At 48.9% G+C, this 19,494-nt stretch overlaps 1 protein-coding gene across 2 annotated transcripts in view; it reads right to left on the bottom strand.

Annotated features, from left to right (window-relative positions):
* LOC140430964 (ETS homologous factor-like) overlaps positions 1 to 19,494 on the bottom strand; it is a 147,535-nt gene that overhangs the window by 11,753 nt on the left and 116,288 nt on the right. For both annotated transcript variants that reach the window (XM_072518813.1, XM_072518814.1), the window contains one exon: positions 5,551 to 5,746. In XM_072518813.1, coding sequence (XP_072374914.1) covers positions 5,551 to 5,746 — 196 coding nt within the window. The remainder of the gene's footprint in view (positions 1 to 5,550; positions 5,747 to 19,494) is intronic.

Below are 19,494 nucleotides of genomic sequence, written 5' to 3'. Positions count from 1 at the left end.
GGGAATTTTTTTTTTTTAAATTCTGGTCTAGCCAATGATGCCCTGATTCAGTGTATGAATATTTTTTTTTAAAGTAGGAAGTACCCCCCCCCCCCCCCCACACTTCAATTCCTCCTATCAAAATGTACTACCTCATATTTATCTGTGTTGAACTTCACTTGCCTTGTTTTTGTCCATTCTGCAAATATGGGAGTGGATATATCATTTGTATCCTATGTTTCTAGAAACTATAGTGTGGATGAAGTTTGTTTTTGAGCATGTCACGCAGCTAGTCAATAAAATAACATTAAAAAAAGTAAATAAAACATTCTAAGGTTATGACTAGCGAACGGTCTCAACCCAATCCCTTTACAAATCTTTACATATTTCAAACCAATCTACAAACAACGCATGGATTATTTAAGGTCTGCTGTTTCATTTTATGACAGTGCATTTTACAAAATATGAATCAGGCTGTATTTACCATGTACTAAAGCAGCAGGTGAATGGTCCACATATCCAAGCCTCTGGATTGCTGGACACCAGGATGTGGTGATTACCTCAAAGGCAAAACAGCAGAAAAGAGTCACCTGGCTTGGAGGACCAATTGGGACTCCGAGTGGGGAATCATCCCAAGGGTCGAGTCCTCTTTGGAAGGAGCCATTTCATAGCTAGTGCAGCATGCGGTTGGTGAACAATTATTATTGATACATCCTTTTTGTGTTCATTAATGAAGTCTGTGAAAGTGCATCTTTACACAGATTTACTACCCAAGATGCACATCAGGACCTTTTCAAAAGTCCTGATGCACTGACCTACATGGGGATCTCCTGGGAAGTTTCAACGTCAGATGAGCAATTCCATCAGACTTAGCTGAATACTTACCCAGGAACTGGTTGACAGAACACTCCTTGTCTAACTCTTGGGTAATTACACAACTGACCCCCCAATCACTCACACTGACTCTTCAATTGCCCCCACCCCCAATCAACCTCCAACCTGACCCAACCCAACTACCCCCTCTGACGACCCAAATACCCTCTGACCAACTGACTACCCACTCTAACCACCTGGCTATCCCTCGACCAGACCTGACTACCTCCCAATCTAACATGCTTTCCTGACTCAACTACACTCAACCCACTTACCACCTCACTTCCGCCACCTCACTCACCTGCCACCTCATCCCACCTGTCACCCCACCCACTTACCTATTTTTGAATTCTCCCTCAGTGTACCCGAATAGGTGATGGAGTGTAATGACAGTAGCTTCATTGCAGTGTTAATGTAAGCCTACTTGTGTCATTAATAAAGATTATTATTATTTACCTTACCCAACCTACCTCACCCTCAGCAACTTGTCTCACCCACCTTACCCACACTGCCACCTTAACTATTCACTCATTCATTCACAAACATTTATATTGCAACCTACCATAAGGCAGCTGTGAAAAGGGGGGCTGTCTTGTCTTGCCCCTGGCAGCATGGCGCTGTAATGGAGATCTCTGAGGGACACTCACTCTGCAATTCCGGAGAACCTGGACTTGGAAAACCGGCGAGAGATGCGGAGCAGCGCCAAGGCATAAAAAGATTTGAGCAGAGCAGAAATCCGGTGGTGATTGCCACCTTGTGAAACATCTAGACCACAGTGTCACACCAAGATGTCATAGCTCAGTCTTAATCTCATACCTTACACAGTAACTGAGCTAATACTGGCTGTGTGGGCATCTTTTTTCAAAAAAATATTTTATTCAAGGCTTTTTCATATAAACAAACAAAATCAGAAGAAAAATCATACAATATTACAAATAACCAACACCCACTCCCCCCCCCCCTGCTCCCCAAATATTGCCCCCTTTTCCCATCCTGCCTTCCCTATTTTAACCACCTTACCCCCCCACCCCCCTCCCCAACCTTTGCTGATCCCTAAATCCTCCTTAAAGAAATTAATAAACGTTTCCACCTCCGAGTGAACCCATCGATCGACCCCCTCAGGATGAACTTGACCTTCTCCAGCCTCAGGAATTCTGCCACTCACACCCCCTCTTTCGACAGCTCCAAGTCCCTCCATCGGGCAAGATCCGTCTCTGGGCTATCAGGTAGACAAAGGCCAAAACATCAGCCTCTCTCGCCTCCTAGACCCCCGGGCCTTCCGACAGCCCAAATACCACAACCTCTGGACTCGGGGCCACCTTCACCCCAGCACCTCGGACATTATGTCTGCGAAGCCCTGCCAGAACCCCTTCAGCTTCAGACATGCCCAAAACATGTGGATGTGATTCGCAGGCCTCCCAGCGCTCTGCAAACACCTATCCTCTACCGCCTCAAAATACCTACTCATCCTTGCTACCATCATGTGCACCTGATGGACTACTTTAAACCGAATGAGGCTTAGCCTCGCACACGCCGAAGACGTATTCACCGTCCGCAGGGCCGCTGCCCACGTCCTGGTCTCCACCTTCCCTCCCAGCTTCTCCTCCCACTTATGCTTTATGTCCCCCACCAGGGTTCCCTCCTCATGCATCAACTCCTTGGAGACCTTGGACACCTTCCCCTCCCCTATCTCCTCCTTCGACAGTACCTTATCCTGCAACCCCTGTGGAAGCAGCCCAGGAAGCGACGGCACCTCTCTATTTACAAAATCTCAGACCTGGACCCGATTCCCCTGGGCAACTTGTCCTCTTCCTCCAGGTCCTCCAACTTTGCAGATTTGCCTCCCATGAACAGATCGGCAAATCGCTCAATCCCTGCCTGCCGCCAACCCTGAAACCTCGCATTCAACCCCCCCGGTGCAAACCTATGGTTATCGCAGATCGGTGCCCACACCGAGGACCCTCCAGTCCCAGATGCTGCCTCCACTGTCCACACACCCTTAGGGCCAACACCACCACTAGGCTCGCGGAGTACCTGGCCGGCGGGAATGGCAGAGGTGCTGACAACAAAGCCCTTAAACTCGTTCCCCTACTCGAAGCCATCTCCATCCACCCCCACGCCGACTTCTCCCACAAGAACAATTTCCTGAAAATGGCAATATTCACCATCCAGTAATAGTTCATCATGTTCAGCAACGGCCTCCCTCCCCTCGTTCCTGCTCCAGAAACGCCCCACTGACCCGCGGGGCCTTCACCGACCACATAAACCCAGAGATCAGCCCATTAACCTTCTGGAAGAACGCCTTTGGGGTGAAGATGGGAGTTTCTGAAACATGAACAGAAACCTTGGCAGCACGGTCATTTTTACTGTCTATACCTGTCCCACCAGCAACAGCGGCAGCATATCCCACCTCATAAAGTCCCCCTTCAGCTGCTCCACCAACCAAGGCAAGTTCAGCTTGTGCAGCTGAGCCCAGCCCCGTATCATCTGGATGCCCAAATATCGAAAACATGCCCCCACTACCTTGAACAGCAGCTCCCCTAGTCTCCTCTCCTGCCCTCTAGTCTCAATAGGGAACACCTCAACTTGCACTTGGCGAACCAGCCAAATTCCTCCAAAATCCTCATAATATCCCCAATACTGCTCAATGGGTTCAAAATATATAGCAGCAGGTCATCCGCACAAAGCGAGACCCTATGCTTGGCGCCCCCCGCACAATCCCTCTCTAGACCCCAACGCCCTAAGCGCCCTTACCAGCGACTCTATTGCCAAAGCAAAGAGCAACAGAGAGAGCAGACACCCCTGTCTCGTCTCCCGATGCAGCCCAAAATATCCCGAACGCTCTCCGTCCGCCCGCACACTTGCGACCGGTGCCTTGTGCAGAAACTGGACCCAGTCCACAAACCCATGCCTAAACCATCCCAGCACCTCCCACAGATATTCCCACTCCACCTGATCAAACACCTTCTCTGCGTCCATCACCACTACCACCTCCACGTCCTGCCCCTCTGAAGGCATCATAATTACACTGAGCACCCTCCTCACATTCGCCGACAACTACCTCCCTTTTATGAAACCCGTTTGATCCTCGTCTATCACCCCCGGGACGCAGTCCTCGATTCCGGGGTCAACACCTTCGCCAACTGCTTGGCGTCTACATTCAATAGCGATATTGGGCGGTACGACCCACACTGCTCTGGATCCTTGCCCTTTTTCAATATCAGGGAGATGGAAACCTGCGACAATATGGTGGTGGGGGGGTGAGGGGGGTAGTTCCCACCTCTCCCTTGCCTCATTATATGCCCTCACCAGCAGTGGCAGCAGGTCCCCCAAAAACTTTTTATAGAACTCTACCGGGAACCCATCCGGGCCTGGGGCCTTCCCTGCCTGCATCGCCCCCATACTCTCCATCACCTCCCTCAACCCAGTGGGAACCCCCCAATCCCTGAACCAGCTCCTCCTCTGTTTTGGGAAACTCCAGCCGTCCAGAAACCACTGCATTTCCACCTAACCTGCAAACTCCCATCTGGTGCCTCTGCCTCTCAGCTGTGTGGGCATCTTCAATTCATAAAGCTGTCCTCCTTGCCTCTTTATTGCTTACTATATTCACATCTGTCATGGGTGTTGGGACAATGAGAATTCTTCCCAATGCCAGGTTTGACCTTGGAGGGAGTATTCTTGTTTTGATTTGACTGAGCAGCCTAGAACTGTGGCACAGGTTGATGTTTGATGTGGGGCTAAGAGCTCTCAGAGCAATGCTAATCCTGAGCAAAGAGCACATAGCACTAACACTGATTTTACCACCATATTTCACTCAGACCCAAATTCTCGGCGAAGGGAACAAACGGGATATGATGTCTATCTCGTGACCTTCAGTATTTCACCTCTGTCGGTGGTGTTGGTGAAATTACCCCACCTGAATAGCAGTGCGGGGAAGGATCTGGGGCGGGATTCTCCGACCCCCCGCCGGGTCGGAGAATCGCCGGGGTGGCGGCGTGAATCCCGCCCCCGCCGGCTGCCGAATTCTCCGGAGCCGGGGATTTGGCGGGGGCGAGATTCGCGCCCCGCCGGTCGGTGGCCGCTGGCAGCGCCCCCCCCGGTGATTCTCCAGCCTGCGATGGGCCGAGTGGCCACCCTTTTTCAGCGGGTCCCACCGGCGTATGTTACGACAGGTATTTGCCAGCGGGACCTGGCTCCACGGGTGGCCTCCGGGGTCTTCGGGGGAGCGCGGGGGGATCTGGCCCCGGGGGGTGCCCCCATGGTGGCCCAGCCCGCGATCGGAGCCCACCAATCCATGGGCGGGCCTGTGCCATGGGAGCACTCCGAGCCGGCTGGTGTAACGGTCCACGATGGCCAGCACGGAGATAACCCCCACCCTGCGCATGCGCTGGGATGACGCCAGTGCATGCTGGCGCTCCCGCGCATGCGCCAACCCGCGGCGGCCGGCGGAGGCCCTTTGCCGCCGGTTGGCATGGCGCCAAGCCCCTTCCGCAACGACCGGCGTGGCGCAAACCACTCCGGCGCCGGCCTAGCCCCTGAAGGTGCGAAGGGCGGCCCAATGCCAGAGTGGTTCACGCCACTCCTTCCCGCCGGAATTGCCCGCACCGCCGGTTTCCGAAGAATCCCGCCTCAAGAGTGAGGGCGTTATATCTACAGTGGATAAATGAAGGAGACAAACTTACTGCAGAGTGTACCTACCTCATTGCACGGCTCAGCTTCTCATAGGTCATACTGCTGTTGTTTTTCCTCTTGCCCCAAAGTTGAGCCACAGCCTCTGACTTGAGGAAACGGAAAACTCCTTCTGCTCTGTTCTCCCACTTTAGCAATCCGGGGTTCTTGTCTGAATCCAAGAGGATGTCCCGAATAAACTCCCAGAGGTGCGTCCCTCGAGGTGCTGCGTAGAAAAGTATACAGAGTAGCTAAAAGAAGGAAAGACCTGCATTTATCTAACACCTTTGGCAGCCTCAGAGCATCTGGAAAGCATTTGACAGCCAAAGCAGCACTTTTCAACTGTAATCACGAGTAGGAAATGTTCAGCCAATTCAAGCACAGCAGGATCCAACAAGAAGCAATCTGAAATGAGCAGATAAGCTGTCACTTATGATGTTGATTGAAGGATAAATATTGACCAAGATACCAAGGACAACTCCCCTGCTCTTCTGTAAAATAGTGCCAGAGTATCCTTTTACCCACCTGAGGGGGCAGATGAGAATCTTGCCTTAACATCTCATCCAAGGAAATGATGAATGATGAATCATCATACGTGACTAAGTGGTGGTTCATTTTAGGTTGCTAGAACATCAAAAAGAGTTAGGCTTACCTATGTGGTGGTTGACTTATACATAAAATTATAACTAGTCAGGGAAGATCCTCAAGACATTTGGAGGAAAGATGAACGTGGAACATAGACCCCTGATGGATGGAAGCCTAGATCATGATTAATGATTCTCGGTGTAGCTGTGCATCAATCTGGGAGTATATCATTCAGCCCCTTTAAATCACCATGTGTGTGGCTGCACAAAAGGTTTGAAGGACCTGCGTGCTTAACTAAATAGATACAATAGCAACAAAAATTAGAAGAGATGTTGGTCTTTCATAACATCTCTTGTCTTACTAATATGACTTTTGAACCCACTCAAAATATCAATGACCCAAACTGCTCGGAAATGTTTTCATTATTGAGTCCCCAGGCAAAGCTGGCTCAACCATGGTTGACAGTAATAATCAAAATTATACAGTAGAGCTGATTATTCTCTGCTTTGTGCTGGGGCAGTGAGGTGAGAAGGGTTGGGTGGTTGCGGGAAGGATTTTGTACAGCAGCTGATGAATCTCAGAACTGTCAGTAATTAGAGACGTTGGAACAGGAGTAGGCCATTTTGTTTCCCAAGTCTATTCCATCATTCAATGAAATCATGAGTGATCAGCGAGTAACTCTGGATCCCCATCCTTGTGCCATATTCTTTAATACGTTTGGTTCACAAATCAGATAATCAATTAACAAGTGCCTCAAATGCGGTTTGCAGGAAGCAGTCCACACGTGTCCCAACAGCTGTGTGGAAATATTCTCATAGCTTCATTTCTGAAAGATTTGGTTCTTCTTAAGGCCATGTCCCCTAGTCCTAGGTTCCTGAACGAGCAGAGATAGTTTCTTGCCCTGCCACTCTATCCCCTTAATGTTTTGAAAATTACAATCAAATTATCCTTCAACCTTCTCCATTTTGGGGAATCCAGCTTTAGTTTGTATATAAAAGTAAATTACTGCGGATGCCAGAATCTGAAACAAAAACAGAAAATACTGGACAACCTCAGCAGGTCCGACAGCATCTGTGGAGAGAGAAGGGAGCTAACGTTTTGAGTCTGGATGACTCTTTGCCAACACTTCTGTTTTTGTTTCAGTTTGTATAAATGCCTCTCGTAATTTAACCCTCAGAATTAGAATTAGAATGGCCTAATCCTGCTCATGAATCCTATGTTCCGGTGTAACCTATCATTCTGGTGAATCTACAACGTGTTAGTTCCAAGGTGATTTGACCCGGTGAGAAGGAGTGATCTAGCCCCTATTTAACCGCCTCGGTTGGTCACAACAAAGGTTTAGGTTTCTTTATTAAGAGGATATTCGTTTTCCGAATCTGAATGCATTTTACTGTTTGAACTGTGAGCAACAGGGAGACATAAAAAACAGGTTTTCTTGAGTCGAAGAAAGAGCAAATTGATCAACCCACTCAACCTGAGGAAAATAATAATGCCGTTATTAACACCCCCCACACACACGTATCAGAAATAAGAGGAGTTCCTATCCAATGATTCATTCTCATTTCATTACAAGGTATTAATAAAACAGAACAAAAAAAGAAACACATTCACTCTCAGCCCTGGTCTGGATTAGCCCATGAGATCTAACTGGGTCTGGACAGGGTATCCACAACCACATCAATCTTCCTGCAATGTGGGTGATTTTTAGGTGATATGGTTGGAGAAACAGACTCCAAAGGAATAACCCTGTATTTGAATTTCTCTAGAAAGGTAAAAGGGTTGATATTGGTTTGGACTGTGGTCTCTTTGTACCCATTTCAGCATATATCTCAAAGTGTTTGATATATGTGGTTGCTCTAAGTGAGTTTCCCAGGTGTTGCTGTACATTAGGAGGTCGTCTAGGGTGACACTACACAATTGGATAAATTTATCACTATCTGGTTCATCAGCCTTTGAAAGGCGTTTGGAGAATTTCTGAGTCCAAATGACATTAATCAACATTAGTTTAATCCATCCGGAGCTGCGAACGTGGAGATTTCCTTCACGAGGACAGACGAGGCAACCTGTTGGTATCCCTTGAGTAAATCAAGGGGAGACAGTGGTGTAGTGGTTTTGTCACTGGACTAATAATCCAGAAACCCAGGGAAATGTTCTGGGGACCTGGGTTCGAATCCCATCAGGGCAGATGGTGAAATTTGCGTTCAATACAAATCTGGAATTAAAAGTTTAATGATGACCATGAAACAATTGTCGATTGTTGTAAAAATCCATCGAGTTCACTAATGTCCTTTAGGGAAGGAAATCTGCCATCCTTACGTGGTCTGGCCTACATGTGACTCCAGGCCCCCAGCAATGCAGTTGACTCTCAAATGCCCTCAGGGCTGACCCAGCCAGCGATGCCCACATCCCATGAATGAATAAAAATAAAGAAAAATCTTCTTTGTAATATAGGTGCTGTTACCTAGGCTATCTATGTAGTTTTTCAGGTGGGTATTGGGCAAGACTCGGCTCTGGTAACTGCATTAACCTTGCTGCTGAAGAGCTTTGTGGAGCTATCCGACATGAGCACAAGTACAACAGGAGATCCAGTCACTACTGCTAGGCTCTATGAGTTGGTGTTACGGCATGTAGTTAATCTCCTCTTGAACATGATCTAGGTGGCAGGAATGTTCCCTTATGTGTTTTTTTCAGTAAGGACACAGGGGGTCCACACTGAGTAAGATGCAATAATTTTGGTTTATTTACAGTTAGGTTATATCCAACTCCTGGTAGATCCCTACTGGATCTTTTCTTGGTCGGTGCCTTACTGACCACCCTTTTATACATAGCTGAATGAAGTTCCTCCACCGCTCAGTGGGGGAGCTCATATTTCACGTGAACCATGGGGAATATAATCATTACCACCCTGTAAGTGTCATGCAGGATATGACAGGTTGGGCTTCTGCAACATCCACATCATGTAGAGCTAAAATGGTGCAGCCAGGCTTGCCTCTACAGATGCAGTGAGCAGATACTTTTCTGGTGTCCTCACTATTCTACACTTAGGTGGCTGAATGTGGTGCTCCAAGTTCATTAGAAGTTCTAAGTTTGCTAGCCTGAGTATAAAATATGGGCCTCAACTACATCTCCCTCTAATTCATCCTCATTGTTCATCTCACCCTCTAGGTCTGCTTTTATTGGGCAGACTGTTATCTGTGTGTCCCCTTCTCAGCCATGATATTGTTTGCATGGCTCAGCCTTTGCTTTTCCCTGTGGTCTGCGGCATCAATTAAGCATTTTACCTCCCCAAGCTTCTTTGTTACAGGTCGTTGATCCGTTCACCCAGTATTGGTAGGAGCACTAGTGCACAGAAGGGTTTGCCTTGACATGTTTGTCTGACTGTTTTTTCATAGCTGTTTGGGAGTTTTTTCGCAGGCTTGTGTATGTCGCTGATGAAACATGGTTATGCCATCGAACTTGGAGACTTCCCCCTTCTGTTCTTTCTTTGATTACTTTCAGAAGGCTTCTCCATAAACCAATTCAAACAGAGGAAAACCGATGGACTTGTTGGGTCAGTCTCTGGGAGCGAAGAGCAGAAAATCTCGTCCTTTATCCCAGTCATGGGGGTACTCATGGCAGTACGCCACTATCATTGTCTTTGGATTTGGTGGTACTGTTCCAGCATCCCCTGCGACTGCGGCTGATACACTGAAGACTTAGCTGGATCACCCCCAGGTTACCCACTTCCTCGAATATTCAGGAATGGAGCTTGAACCCTGACCTGACTGGACCTCGGTGGACAGTCGGTCCCGGTAAAGAATTGGGTCAATTCTCCACCACTATTTTGACAGATATGGTTCTCTGGGGGACAGCCTCTGGGAAGCGGCCACATCCAGGATGGTAAGGCTACACTGGTAGCCCCCTTTTGTCTTGGGGAGGGGCTCCACACAGTCCACTAGCACCTTGCTGAATGTTCCCCAGACCCAGAATGGAAATTATAGCTGCGATTTTATCACAGGTCCCTATAACTTGGCAGGTGGAGCAGGTTTTGCAAAACTGTACCACATCCTTGTGAAGGTGGTGTCAGTAATATTTCTGGTTGATATGGGCTTGGGCTTTTCATATACCAACATGCCCAGCAAGCGGGATTTGGTGTGCTCGCTTTAATATTTCCCCATGGTGGCACCATGGGGGCGGTGCCTTCTCTTCCTCATCAGCACCTCCTTTTTAAAGCAGTAGGATTCAGCGACTGTCTACCTCAGTTATAGTTTGGGCAATTTGAGTTAACTTTTTTAACAACGGGCTGGTTTGCTGAGTCACAACCAATGAAGATGTAATTATTATCACCTTAGGGTCCACTAGACACCTGAAAGAGGTGTCAGATGACCAGACAGTCGGGTCACCTGTCCCAGTACCACTTCAACCTCCTCTGACAGGGTTTGTCTGACCAAAGACTGGGTTACTACAGTCAGGGAAAAGGGCAGGCACTTTCTCCTGCAGCTGTCTCCCTGGCTTTGGTCGCTTCTCTGTGCCGGCTGGGACTGCTATCACTTTTGGTCCGGCTAGGCCATTGCTGAGGAACAGGTCAGACCCCGTCCACCGGAAAATGGGAAATGACTACCACAGACACCGGTCCTGGCACATGTTGGCACTCCAGGTGCACCCGGTATAAGGGACTATTTGACAGACCGGACATTTTACAAAATTCATTTACTGGATGAGGGCTTTGCTAATTAGGTCAGCATTCATTGTCCATCCCTAATTGCCCTTGAGAAGGTGGTGGTGAGTTGCCTTCATGAACTGCTGCAATTCATGTGGTGTATGTACTGTTTAGGGAGGGAGTCCCATGATTTTGACCCTGCGACAGTGAAGGAAGACAATATATTCCCAAGTCAGTATAGTGAGTGGCTTGGATGGTGTTGAACTTCTTGAGTGTTGTTGAGGCAGCATTCATCCAGGTGGTGCAGAGTATTCCAGCACTTTATAGATTGTGAACAGCCCTTGTATCCCCCGGTATCACCATGGGCGGGATTCTCTGACCCCCTGCCGGGTCGGAGAATCCCCGGGGGTGACGTGAATCCCACCCCCCACTCCGACAGCGGGCCTGTGCCGTGGGCGCACACTTTCCTTCTGCACCGGCCTCTGAAGGGCTCCGCCATGGCCGGCGTGGAGAAGAACCCCCCTGCGCATTCGCAGGAACACGCCGGCCGGTCTGCGCTGGCCCTTCGGCGCTGGTTGGCGTCATGCCAAGCCCTCCAGCGCCGGCCTAGGCCCCGGAAGTGTGGAGGATTCGGCATCTTCCGGTCGGCCTGACGCCAGAGTGGTTCGCGCCGCTCTTGGCGCCGGTGTCGGGCCAACCGGCCAGTTGCAGGAGAATCCCGCCCTATAGGTCTACTCGTCTCATTCTGGGAAAACGTGGCCTTTATCCTTTCTGATACAAAATCCTGGGAAACTTTCAGGGACTTCTTCAAGTTCAACCTCACTCACAGTTATGTATCCAGATGGATTTGTTACCATAGTCAGAAGCATATCCTGGTCTGATATGCTCTGCGCCTGACTCCCGTTTTCTGTGTGGCGTATGAGCGTGTTAAAAACAATCCCACAGGTATTTCTGAAACCTCTAGCTATCTGCACAGAGGTGTCCTGACGTATGGCAGTTAAAACACAAACAGGCTTCTTGTTCTTACTCCTCTTCTCAGTATCACCCTTACTAGTCTGAGTAGGCCCTCCTTGTGTTTCCAGCTGTTCCTTCTCTGTTGGATGCTCGGTTTCTTATCACTCTCCCACCTTCTATCCTTCTCAGTTGCTTGGGGGTGAATAGGGAAGGGTTTCCTTTGGGATGAGGGTTAGTCGACAAGCTCATAATAACCAAGTATGGTTGCTGCTTGTCTGACCCCTGTTACTCTCTGTTCCTCTGTGTGAATTCTATGGAAGGCTAAGGAGGTTTTGAACTCCTCATGGAGAATTATTTTACAAAGTTTTCGTAGGTGACCTCAAATTTCAAGCTTCCATACCCACCAGTAAAGGGCTAGCTACTTTAGATGTTTAAATTCTGGATTTAGAACATAGAACATAGAAAAATACAGCACAGAACAGGCCCTTCGGCCCACGATGTTGTGCCGAACCTTTGACCTAGATTAATCATAGATTATCATAGAATTTACAGTGCAGAAGTAGGCCATTCGGCCCATTGAGTCTGCACCGGCTCCAGGAAAGAGCACCCCACCCAAGGTCAACACCTCCACCCAACACGAAGGGCAATTTTGGACACTAAGGGCAATTTATCATGGCCAATCCACCTAACCTGCACATCTTTGGACTGTGCGAGGAAACCGGAGCACCCGGAGGAAACCCACGCCCACATGGGGAGGATGTGCAGACTCCGCACAGACAGTGACCCAAGCCGGAATCGAACCTGGGACCCTGGAGCCGTGAAGCAATTGTGCTATCCACAATGCTACCGTGCTGCCCTTAAGAACAAATTAATCTACACTATATCATTCTCCCGTAATCCATGTACCTATCCAATAGCTGCTTGAAGGTCCCTAATGTTTCCGACTCAACTACTTCCACAGGCAGTGCATTCCATGCCCCCACTACTCTCTGGGTAAAGAACCTACCTCTGACATCCCCCCTATATCTTCCACCTTTCACTTTAAATTTATGTCCCCTTGTAATGCTTTGTTCCACCTGGGGAAAAAGTCTCTGACTGTCTACTCTATCTATTCCCCTGATCATCTTATAAACCTCTATCAAGTCGCCCCTCATCCTTCTCCGTTCTAATGAGAAAAGGACTAGCACCCTCAACCTTTCCTCGTAAGACCGACTCTCCATTCCAGGCAACATCCTGGTAAATCTCCTTTGCACCTTTTCCAAAGCTTCCACATCCTTTCTAAAATGAGGCGACCAGAACTGTACACAGTACTCCAAATGTGGCCTTACCAAAGTTTTGTACAGCTGCATCATCACCTCACGGCTCTTAAATTCAATCCCTCTGTTAATGAACACTAGCACATCATAGGCCTTCTTCCCAGCTCTATCCACTTGAGTGGCAACTTTCAAAGATGTATGAACATAGACCCCAAGATCTCTCTGCGCCTCCACATTGCCAAGAACTCTACCGTTAACCCTGTATTCCGCATTCATATTTGTCCTTCCAAAATGGACAACCTCATACTTTTCAGGGTTAAACTTCATCTGCCACTTCTCAGCCCAGCTCTGCAACCTATCTATGTCTCTTTGTAGCCGACAACAGCCCTCCTCACTATCCACAACTCCACCAATCTTCGTATCGTCTGCAAATTTACTGACCCACCCTTCAACTCCCTCATCCAAGTCATTAATGAAAATCACAAACAGCACAGGACCCAGAACTGATCCCTGCGGTATACCACTGGTAACTGGGCTCCAGGCTGAATATTTGCCATCCGCCACCACTCTCTGACTTCTATCGGTTAGCCAGTTCGTTATTCAACTGGCCAAATTTCCCACTATCCCATGCCCCCTTACTTTCTGCATAAGCCTACAATGGGGAACCTTATCAAATGCCTTACTAAAATCCATGTACACTACATCCACTGCTTTACCTTCATCCACATGCTTGGTCACCTCCTCAAAGAATTCAATAAGACTTGTGAGGCAAGACCTACCCCTCACAAATCCGTGCTGACTATCCCTAATCAAGCAGTGTCTTTCCAGATGCTCAGAAATCCTATCCTTCAGTATCCTTTCCATTACTTTGCCTACCACTGAAGTAAGACTAACTGGCCTGTAATTCCCAGGGTTATCCCTAGTCCCTTTTTTGAACAGGGGCACGACATTCGCCACTCTCCAATCCCCTGGTACCACCCCTGTTGACAGTGAGGACGAAAAGATCATTGCCAACGGATCTGCAATTTCATCTCTTGCTTCCCATAGAATCCTTGGATATATCCCGTCAGGCCCGGGGGACTTGTCTATCCTCAAGTTTTTCAAAATGCCCAACAAATCTTCCTTCCTAACAAGTATTTCCTCGAGCTTACCAGTCTGTTTCACACTGTCCTCTCCAACAATATGGCCCCTCTAATTTGTAAATACAGAAGAAAAGTACTCGTTCAAGACCTCTCCTATCTCTTCAGACTCAATACACAATCTCCCGCGACTGTCCTTGATCAGACCTACCCTCACTCTAGTCATTCTCATATTTCTCACATATGTGTAAAAGGCCTTGGGGTTTTCCTTGATCCTACCCGCCAAAGATTGTTCATGCCCTCTCTTAGCTCTCCTAATCCCTTTCTTCAGTTCCCTCCTGGCTATCTTCTATCCCTCCAGCGCCCTGTCTGAACCTTGTTTCCTCAGCCCTACATAAGTCTTCTTTTTCTTCTTAACAAGACATTCAACCTCTCTTGTCAACCATGGTTCCCTCACTCGACCATCTCTTCCCTGCCTGACAGGGATATACATATCAAGGACACGTAGTACCTGTTCCTTGAACAAGTTCCACATTTCACTTGTGTCCTTCCCTGACAGCCTATGTTCCCAACTTATGCACTTCAATTCTTGTCTGACAACATCGTATTTACCCTTCCCCCAATTGTAAACCTTGCCCTGTTGCACGCACCTCTCCCTCTCCATTACTAAAGTGAAAGTCACAGAATTGTGGTCACTATCTCCAAAATGCTCCCCCACTAACAAATCTATCACTTGCCCTGGTTCATTACCAAGTACCAAATCCAATATTGCCTCCCCTCTGGTCGGACAATCTACATACTGTGTTAGAAAAGCTTCCTGGACACACTGCACAAACATCACCCCATCCAAACTATTTGATCTAAAGAGTTTCCACTCAATGTTTGGGAAGTTGAAGTCACCCATGACTACTACCCTGTGACTTCTGCACCTTTCCAAAATCTGTTCCCCAATCTGTTCCTCCACATCTCTGCTACTATTGGGGGGCCTATAAAAAACTCCTAACAAGGTGACTGCTCCTTTCCTATTTCTGACTTCAACCCATACTACCTCAGTCGGCAGATACTCCTCGAACTGCCTTTCTGCAGCTGTTATACTATCTCTAATTAACAATGCCACCACCCCCACCTTTTTTACCACCCTCCCTAATCTTATTGAAACATCTATAACCAGGGACCTCCAACAACCATTTCTGCCCCTCTTCTATCCAAGTTTCCGTGATGGCCACCACATCGTAGTCCCAATTACCGATCCATGCCTTAAGTTCACCCACCTTATTCCTGATGCTTCTTGCGTTGAAGTATACACACTTCAACCCATCTCCGTGCCTGTTTGATCAGTCTGTTTCCCGAGGGTACAGAATTTCTGATGGTACACTTCTGGCATTAACTGATACATGATTAAAATCACCCATTTTACTGCCTCGTAGCTTGCTGCACTTTCCTCAGGTAAAAGGGACTAAACCTTGTGAGCTTCTCTTGTCAGCTAACTCTGCAACAGTAATGTCTTGTATTTGGCTGACCACTTTAACCTGTGCTAGCCTTTTAATTGAGATAAAGAAGGCGTCCATCTCTTCATCATCAACCTTTGGGATTAAATGGGCGAACTCGAATACCTCAGCCCTTCAGTCTGAGCTTGTGGGGGTCCCCTTATCCAAGGTATCTTCGATGGGCACAGTGGGATCCTTCCTCCTTAGCTCGAGCTGCTTTATTTTAATCTCCTTTTCCTTTCCTGGAATTTCCTCCTCTTTCAGTTCCTGCCTCTCTCTCTCTTTTCCCCTTTCTTCAAATTCCAGTTCCAATTTCCGGTGCGCCAATCTTAATTTCTCTGCTGCTAATTTATTGGTTTCAATGCCCTCAATTTCCACCTCTAGATGTTTTAAAGTTTCCGTTTTTCTAGCTTTCGGGTGGAACTATTTTATTCTTCCAAGGACAGCACCCTTAACTTCTCACTAGTTATCTCATCTATGAAAGCATCGGCATCAAATGTAGATATTTTAGCACTTGAGTATTACAGACTCAAGAAAGCATTTTTCAGTTTTTAAATTGCTTTTGAAGGAACAATTTATTTTCCCCACTGCAATTCTTCTGACAAACTGTGGGAACAGTTCCGACTGCGAGCCCATAATTTTGTTATGACCAGATATGAAGGAGTCAAATGGCTCCCCTCTATTCAATACCCTGGTTGGTCACAACATTAGGGGCGGGATTCTGTGTTCCTGAGGCTAGGTGTTGACGCCATCAGAAACACCATTGCGTTTCTTGACAGCATCAACATGGCTTAGGGATCAGCAATTCTGGCCCCTACAGGGGGCCAGCACAGCACTGGACCGCTCCAGTGCCGTGCTGGCTCCCGATAGGGGCCAGAATTGCTGATCCTGAAGCCGCCGTCTGATCCCGGCTGCTGATCCCGGCGTCAACTGGGCATCGCGAAATCCGCGCACGCGCGCTTGCGCAGTGGCTTCCTTTAACGCGCCGGCCCCGGCGCAACATGGCGCAGGGCTATAGGGGTCGGAGCGAAAGAAAGGAGGCCCCCAGCCAGAGAGGCCGGCCCGGCGATCGGTGGGCCCCGATCGCAGGCCAGGCCACATCAGAGGCCCCCCCCTGGGGTCGGACCACCCTCCGCCCCCCACATGCCACCCCCCCGATCCTTCCACGCCAAGTTCCCGCCGGCTGAGAGCAGGTGTGGGCGGTGGCGGCAGGACTCGGCTCTTTTACGATGGCCGCTCGGCCCATCCTGGGCCAGAATCGGCGGGCTGGCCGTGTAGGGCGGCGTGGCACGATTCGCGCCAGTCGCGGGGATTCTCCAGCCCAGCCCCGGGCTGAGAGAATCCCGCCCCATTGTTTAAGTTTCATGAGACTATACCTTTTCCAAGCCAGAATGTATTTAAGAGCTTAAACTGTGGGTGAGGAAGACCGATCAAACAAGAGTTTATTGAATCAAAGAGCGAGCAAATTTACGAACCACTAAATCTGAGAAAAATAATAAAAACGCAACAGCATGCATAGGGGGCGGAATTCTCCCTCCCCACACCGGGTGGGAGAATCGCCGGGGCGCCACACGAGTCCCGCCACGCCGCCCTGACACCCGCACGCGATTCTCCCACACCCCCCAAACCAGCGCCGCGAGAATCACGCCTGGCCGCTCGGAGAATCACCGCTCGCCGTTTGCAAAAGATGGGCCGGATGGGCCGAGCGGCCGCCCCAACACGACAGGTTCCCGCCGGCGCCGTCCAAGCCTGGTCGCTGTCGGCGGGAACTGCGCGTTAATGCTGGCGGGGGTGGGGGGCTGTGGGGGGGTGGGGGGGTGGGGGAGAGGGTTCCTGCACCGGGGGGGGGGGGGCCTCCGATGGCGCCTCTCTAAAGGTAAAGGAGGACCTCCTTTCCTCCGACGACCCTCAAGATCCATCCGCCATCTTCTCGGGGAGGACGGCAACAGCGCATGCATGGGTGACGTCATTTACGCGACTCCGGCACCGCTTTTTACGTGGCGGCAGTGCCCAGCGCACGAAAATACCCCGGGGGCGGGAGAATAGGGGGCTGGGAGCGGGCTCCGACGCCAGAGTGAAAGACTCCGGTTTTCACTCTGGCGTCGGGACTTTGTCTCCATTTCGGAGAATCGCGCCCAGGACCTTCCTGCAGACAATAGGACAGACACACACACACACACACACACACACACACACACAAGGTGAGTTAGAATCCAATAAAAAAAGTAAAATAATATACAGTTAGCAGCCTTTTGATTGTCTTTGAGGTATACATTTTAAACGTTGCGACCAATTTAAGTTCTCTGGTTTCCTGAATGTGGTCAGATCACTGGAATCACAGAATTCCATTGCAGAAGGAAGTCATTCAGCCCATCGTGTCTTCACTGACCATCTGAAAGAGCAGCCCATCTAAGCCCATCCCTGCATCCTATCCTCATATCCCCAAATTCTACCCAACCTTTTGGACACTAAGGGGCAATTTAACGCGGCCAAACCATCCAACCTGCACATCTTTGGATTGTGGAAGGAAACTGGAGCACCCGGAGGAAACCCACAGAGACATGAGGAGAACGTGCAAACTCCACATAGACACTCACCCGAGGCCGGAATTGAACCCGGGTCCCTGGCGCTGTGAGGCAGCAGAGAGCTACATTATGTGGCGACAATGTGGCTACGGAATGTGGCGACTAGGGGCTTTTCACAGTAACTTCATTGAAGCCTACTTGTGACAATAAGTGATTATTATTATTATATCATTATCCCTTTTCTCCTTCCTGTCTCTAAATTTCATGTTTGACATTCTGACTAGGTATAAACCGTGCCGCCGCTGTAGGAGATATTGCAATTATTATGAGATCACGGTTCACTGACTGGTTTCTGGTAGAGTTGGCTTCTCCAACCGGCCAACACAATTATTTCAAAAGAGAGAAGTGAGAGAGAGAGAGAGAGAGACTATCCCTCAGCCAGTTTCAACAAAACAAAGAACAAAGAAATGTACAGCACAGGAACAGGCCCTTCGGCCCTCCAAGCCCATGCCGACCATGCTGCCCGACTAAACTACAATCTTCTACACTTCCTGAGTCCGTATCCCTCTATTCCCATCCTATTCATGTGTTTGTCAAGATGCCCCTTAAACATCACTATTGTCCCTGCTTCCACCACCTCCTCCGGTAGCGAGTTCCAGGCACCCACTACCCTCTGTGTAAAAAAACTTGCCTCGGACATCTCCTCTAAAATTTGCCCCTCGCACCTTAAACCTATGCCCCCTAGTAATTGACCCCTCTACCCCGGGGAAAAGCCTCTGACTATCCACTCTGCCTATGCCCCTCATAATTTTGTAGACCTCTATCAGGTCGCCCCTCAACCTCCGTCGTTCCAGTGAGAACAAAGCGAGTTTATTCAACCGCTCCTCATAGCTAAAGACTTCCTCTGTTAAAGACTTACTTGACACGGCCTGTGTCACTTGCACTCTCTGTCTAGTGGCTGGCAGTCTTGCCTGGAAATACTTCCCCCATTGTGTATGTCCAAGAGAGTTTGGGCGGGGTGTGTCTGTGTCAGGCCACTGCTTCAATATCCAGTACTTTGTATTTTTAATGTCCCTTCCTTAGACAATGATGAGTTTAATGGGTATCTGGATTATAGATAATGTCACTCTCTTCACACTCCTCTATTGAACATTACGTGTGTTAATACAAAATGATTATTGATATAGGGTGGGATAGGGTATAGATGCCGGGAGATTCCACTTCTGGGTCTATGAGGTTCACCATGCCTCGTGAGATCTAACACTGCGGGCAGGATCACTTTCTGACAAATCTGAATATTAGAGTGAGTCAGCTCATCTCACTCTATTATGCATTCCCCAGAACTAACCAAGGTGTGGTATCTAACTCCCTCTCCTTGGAGACCTTGGGCTGGATTCTCCACCTTTGGCAGGGGGGAGGAGAATCGATTCGCGGACATTTCCAATATTA

This window comes from Scyliorhinus torazame, chromosome 10 (assembly GCF_047496885.1).
Source record: "Scyliorhinus torazame isolate Kashiwa2021f chromosome 10, sScyTor2.1, whole genome shotgun sequence".
NCBI lineage: Eukaryota > Metazoa > Chordata > Chondrichthyes > Carcharhiniformes > Scyliorhinidae > Scyliorhinus > Scyliorhinus torazame.
This window is presented reverse-complemented; position numbering and strand designations above follow the sequence as displayed.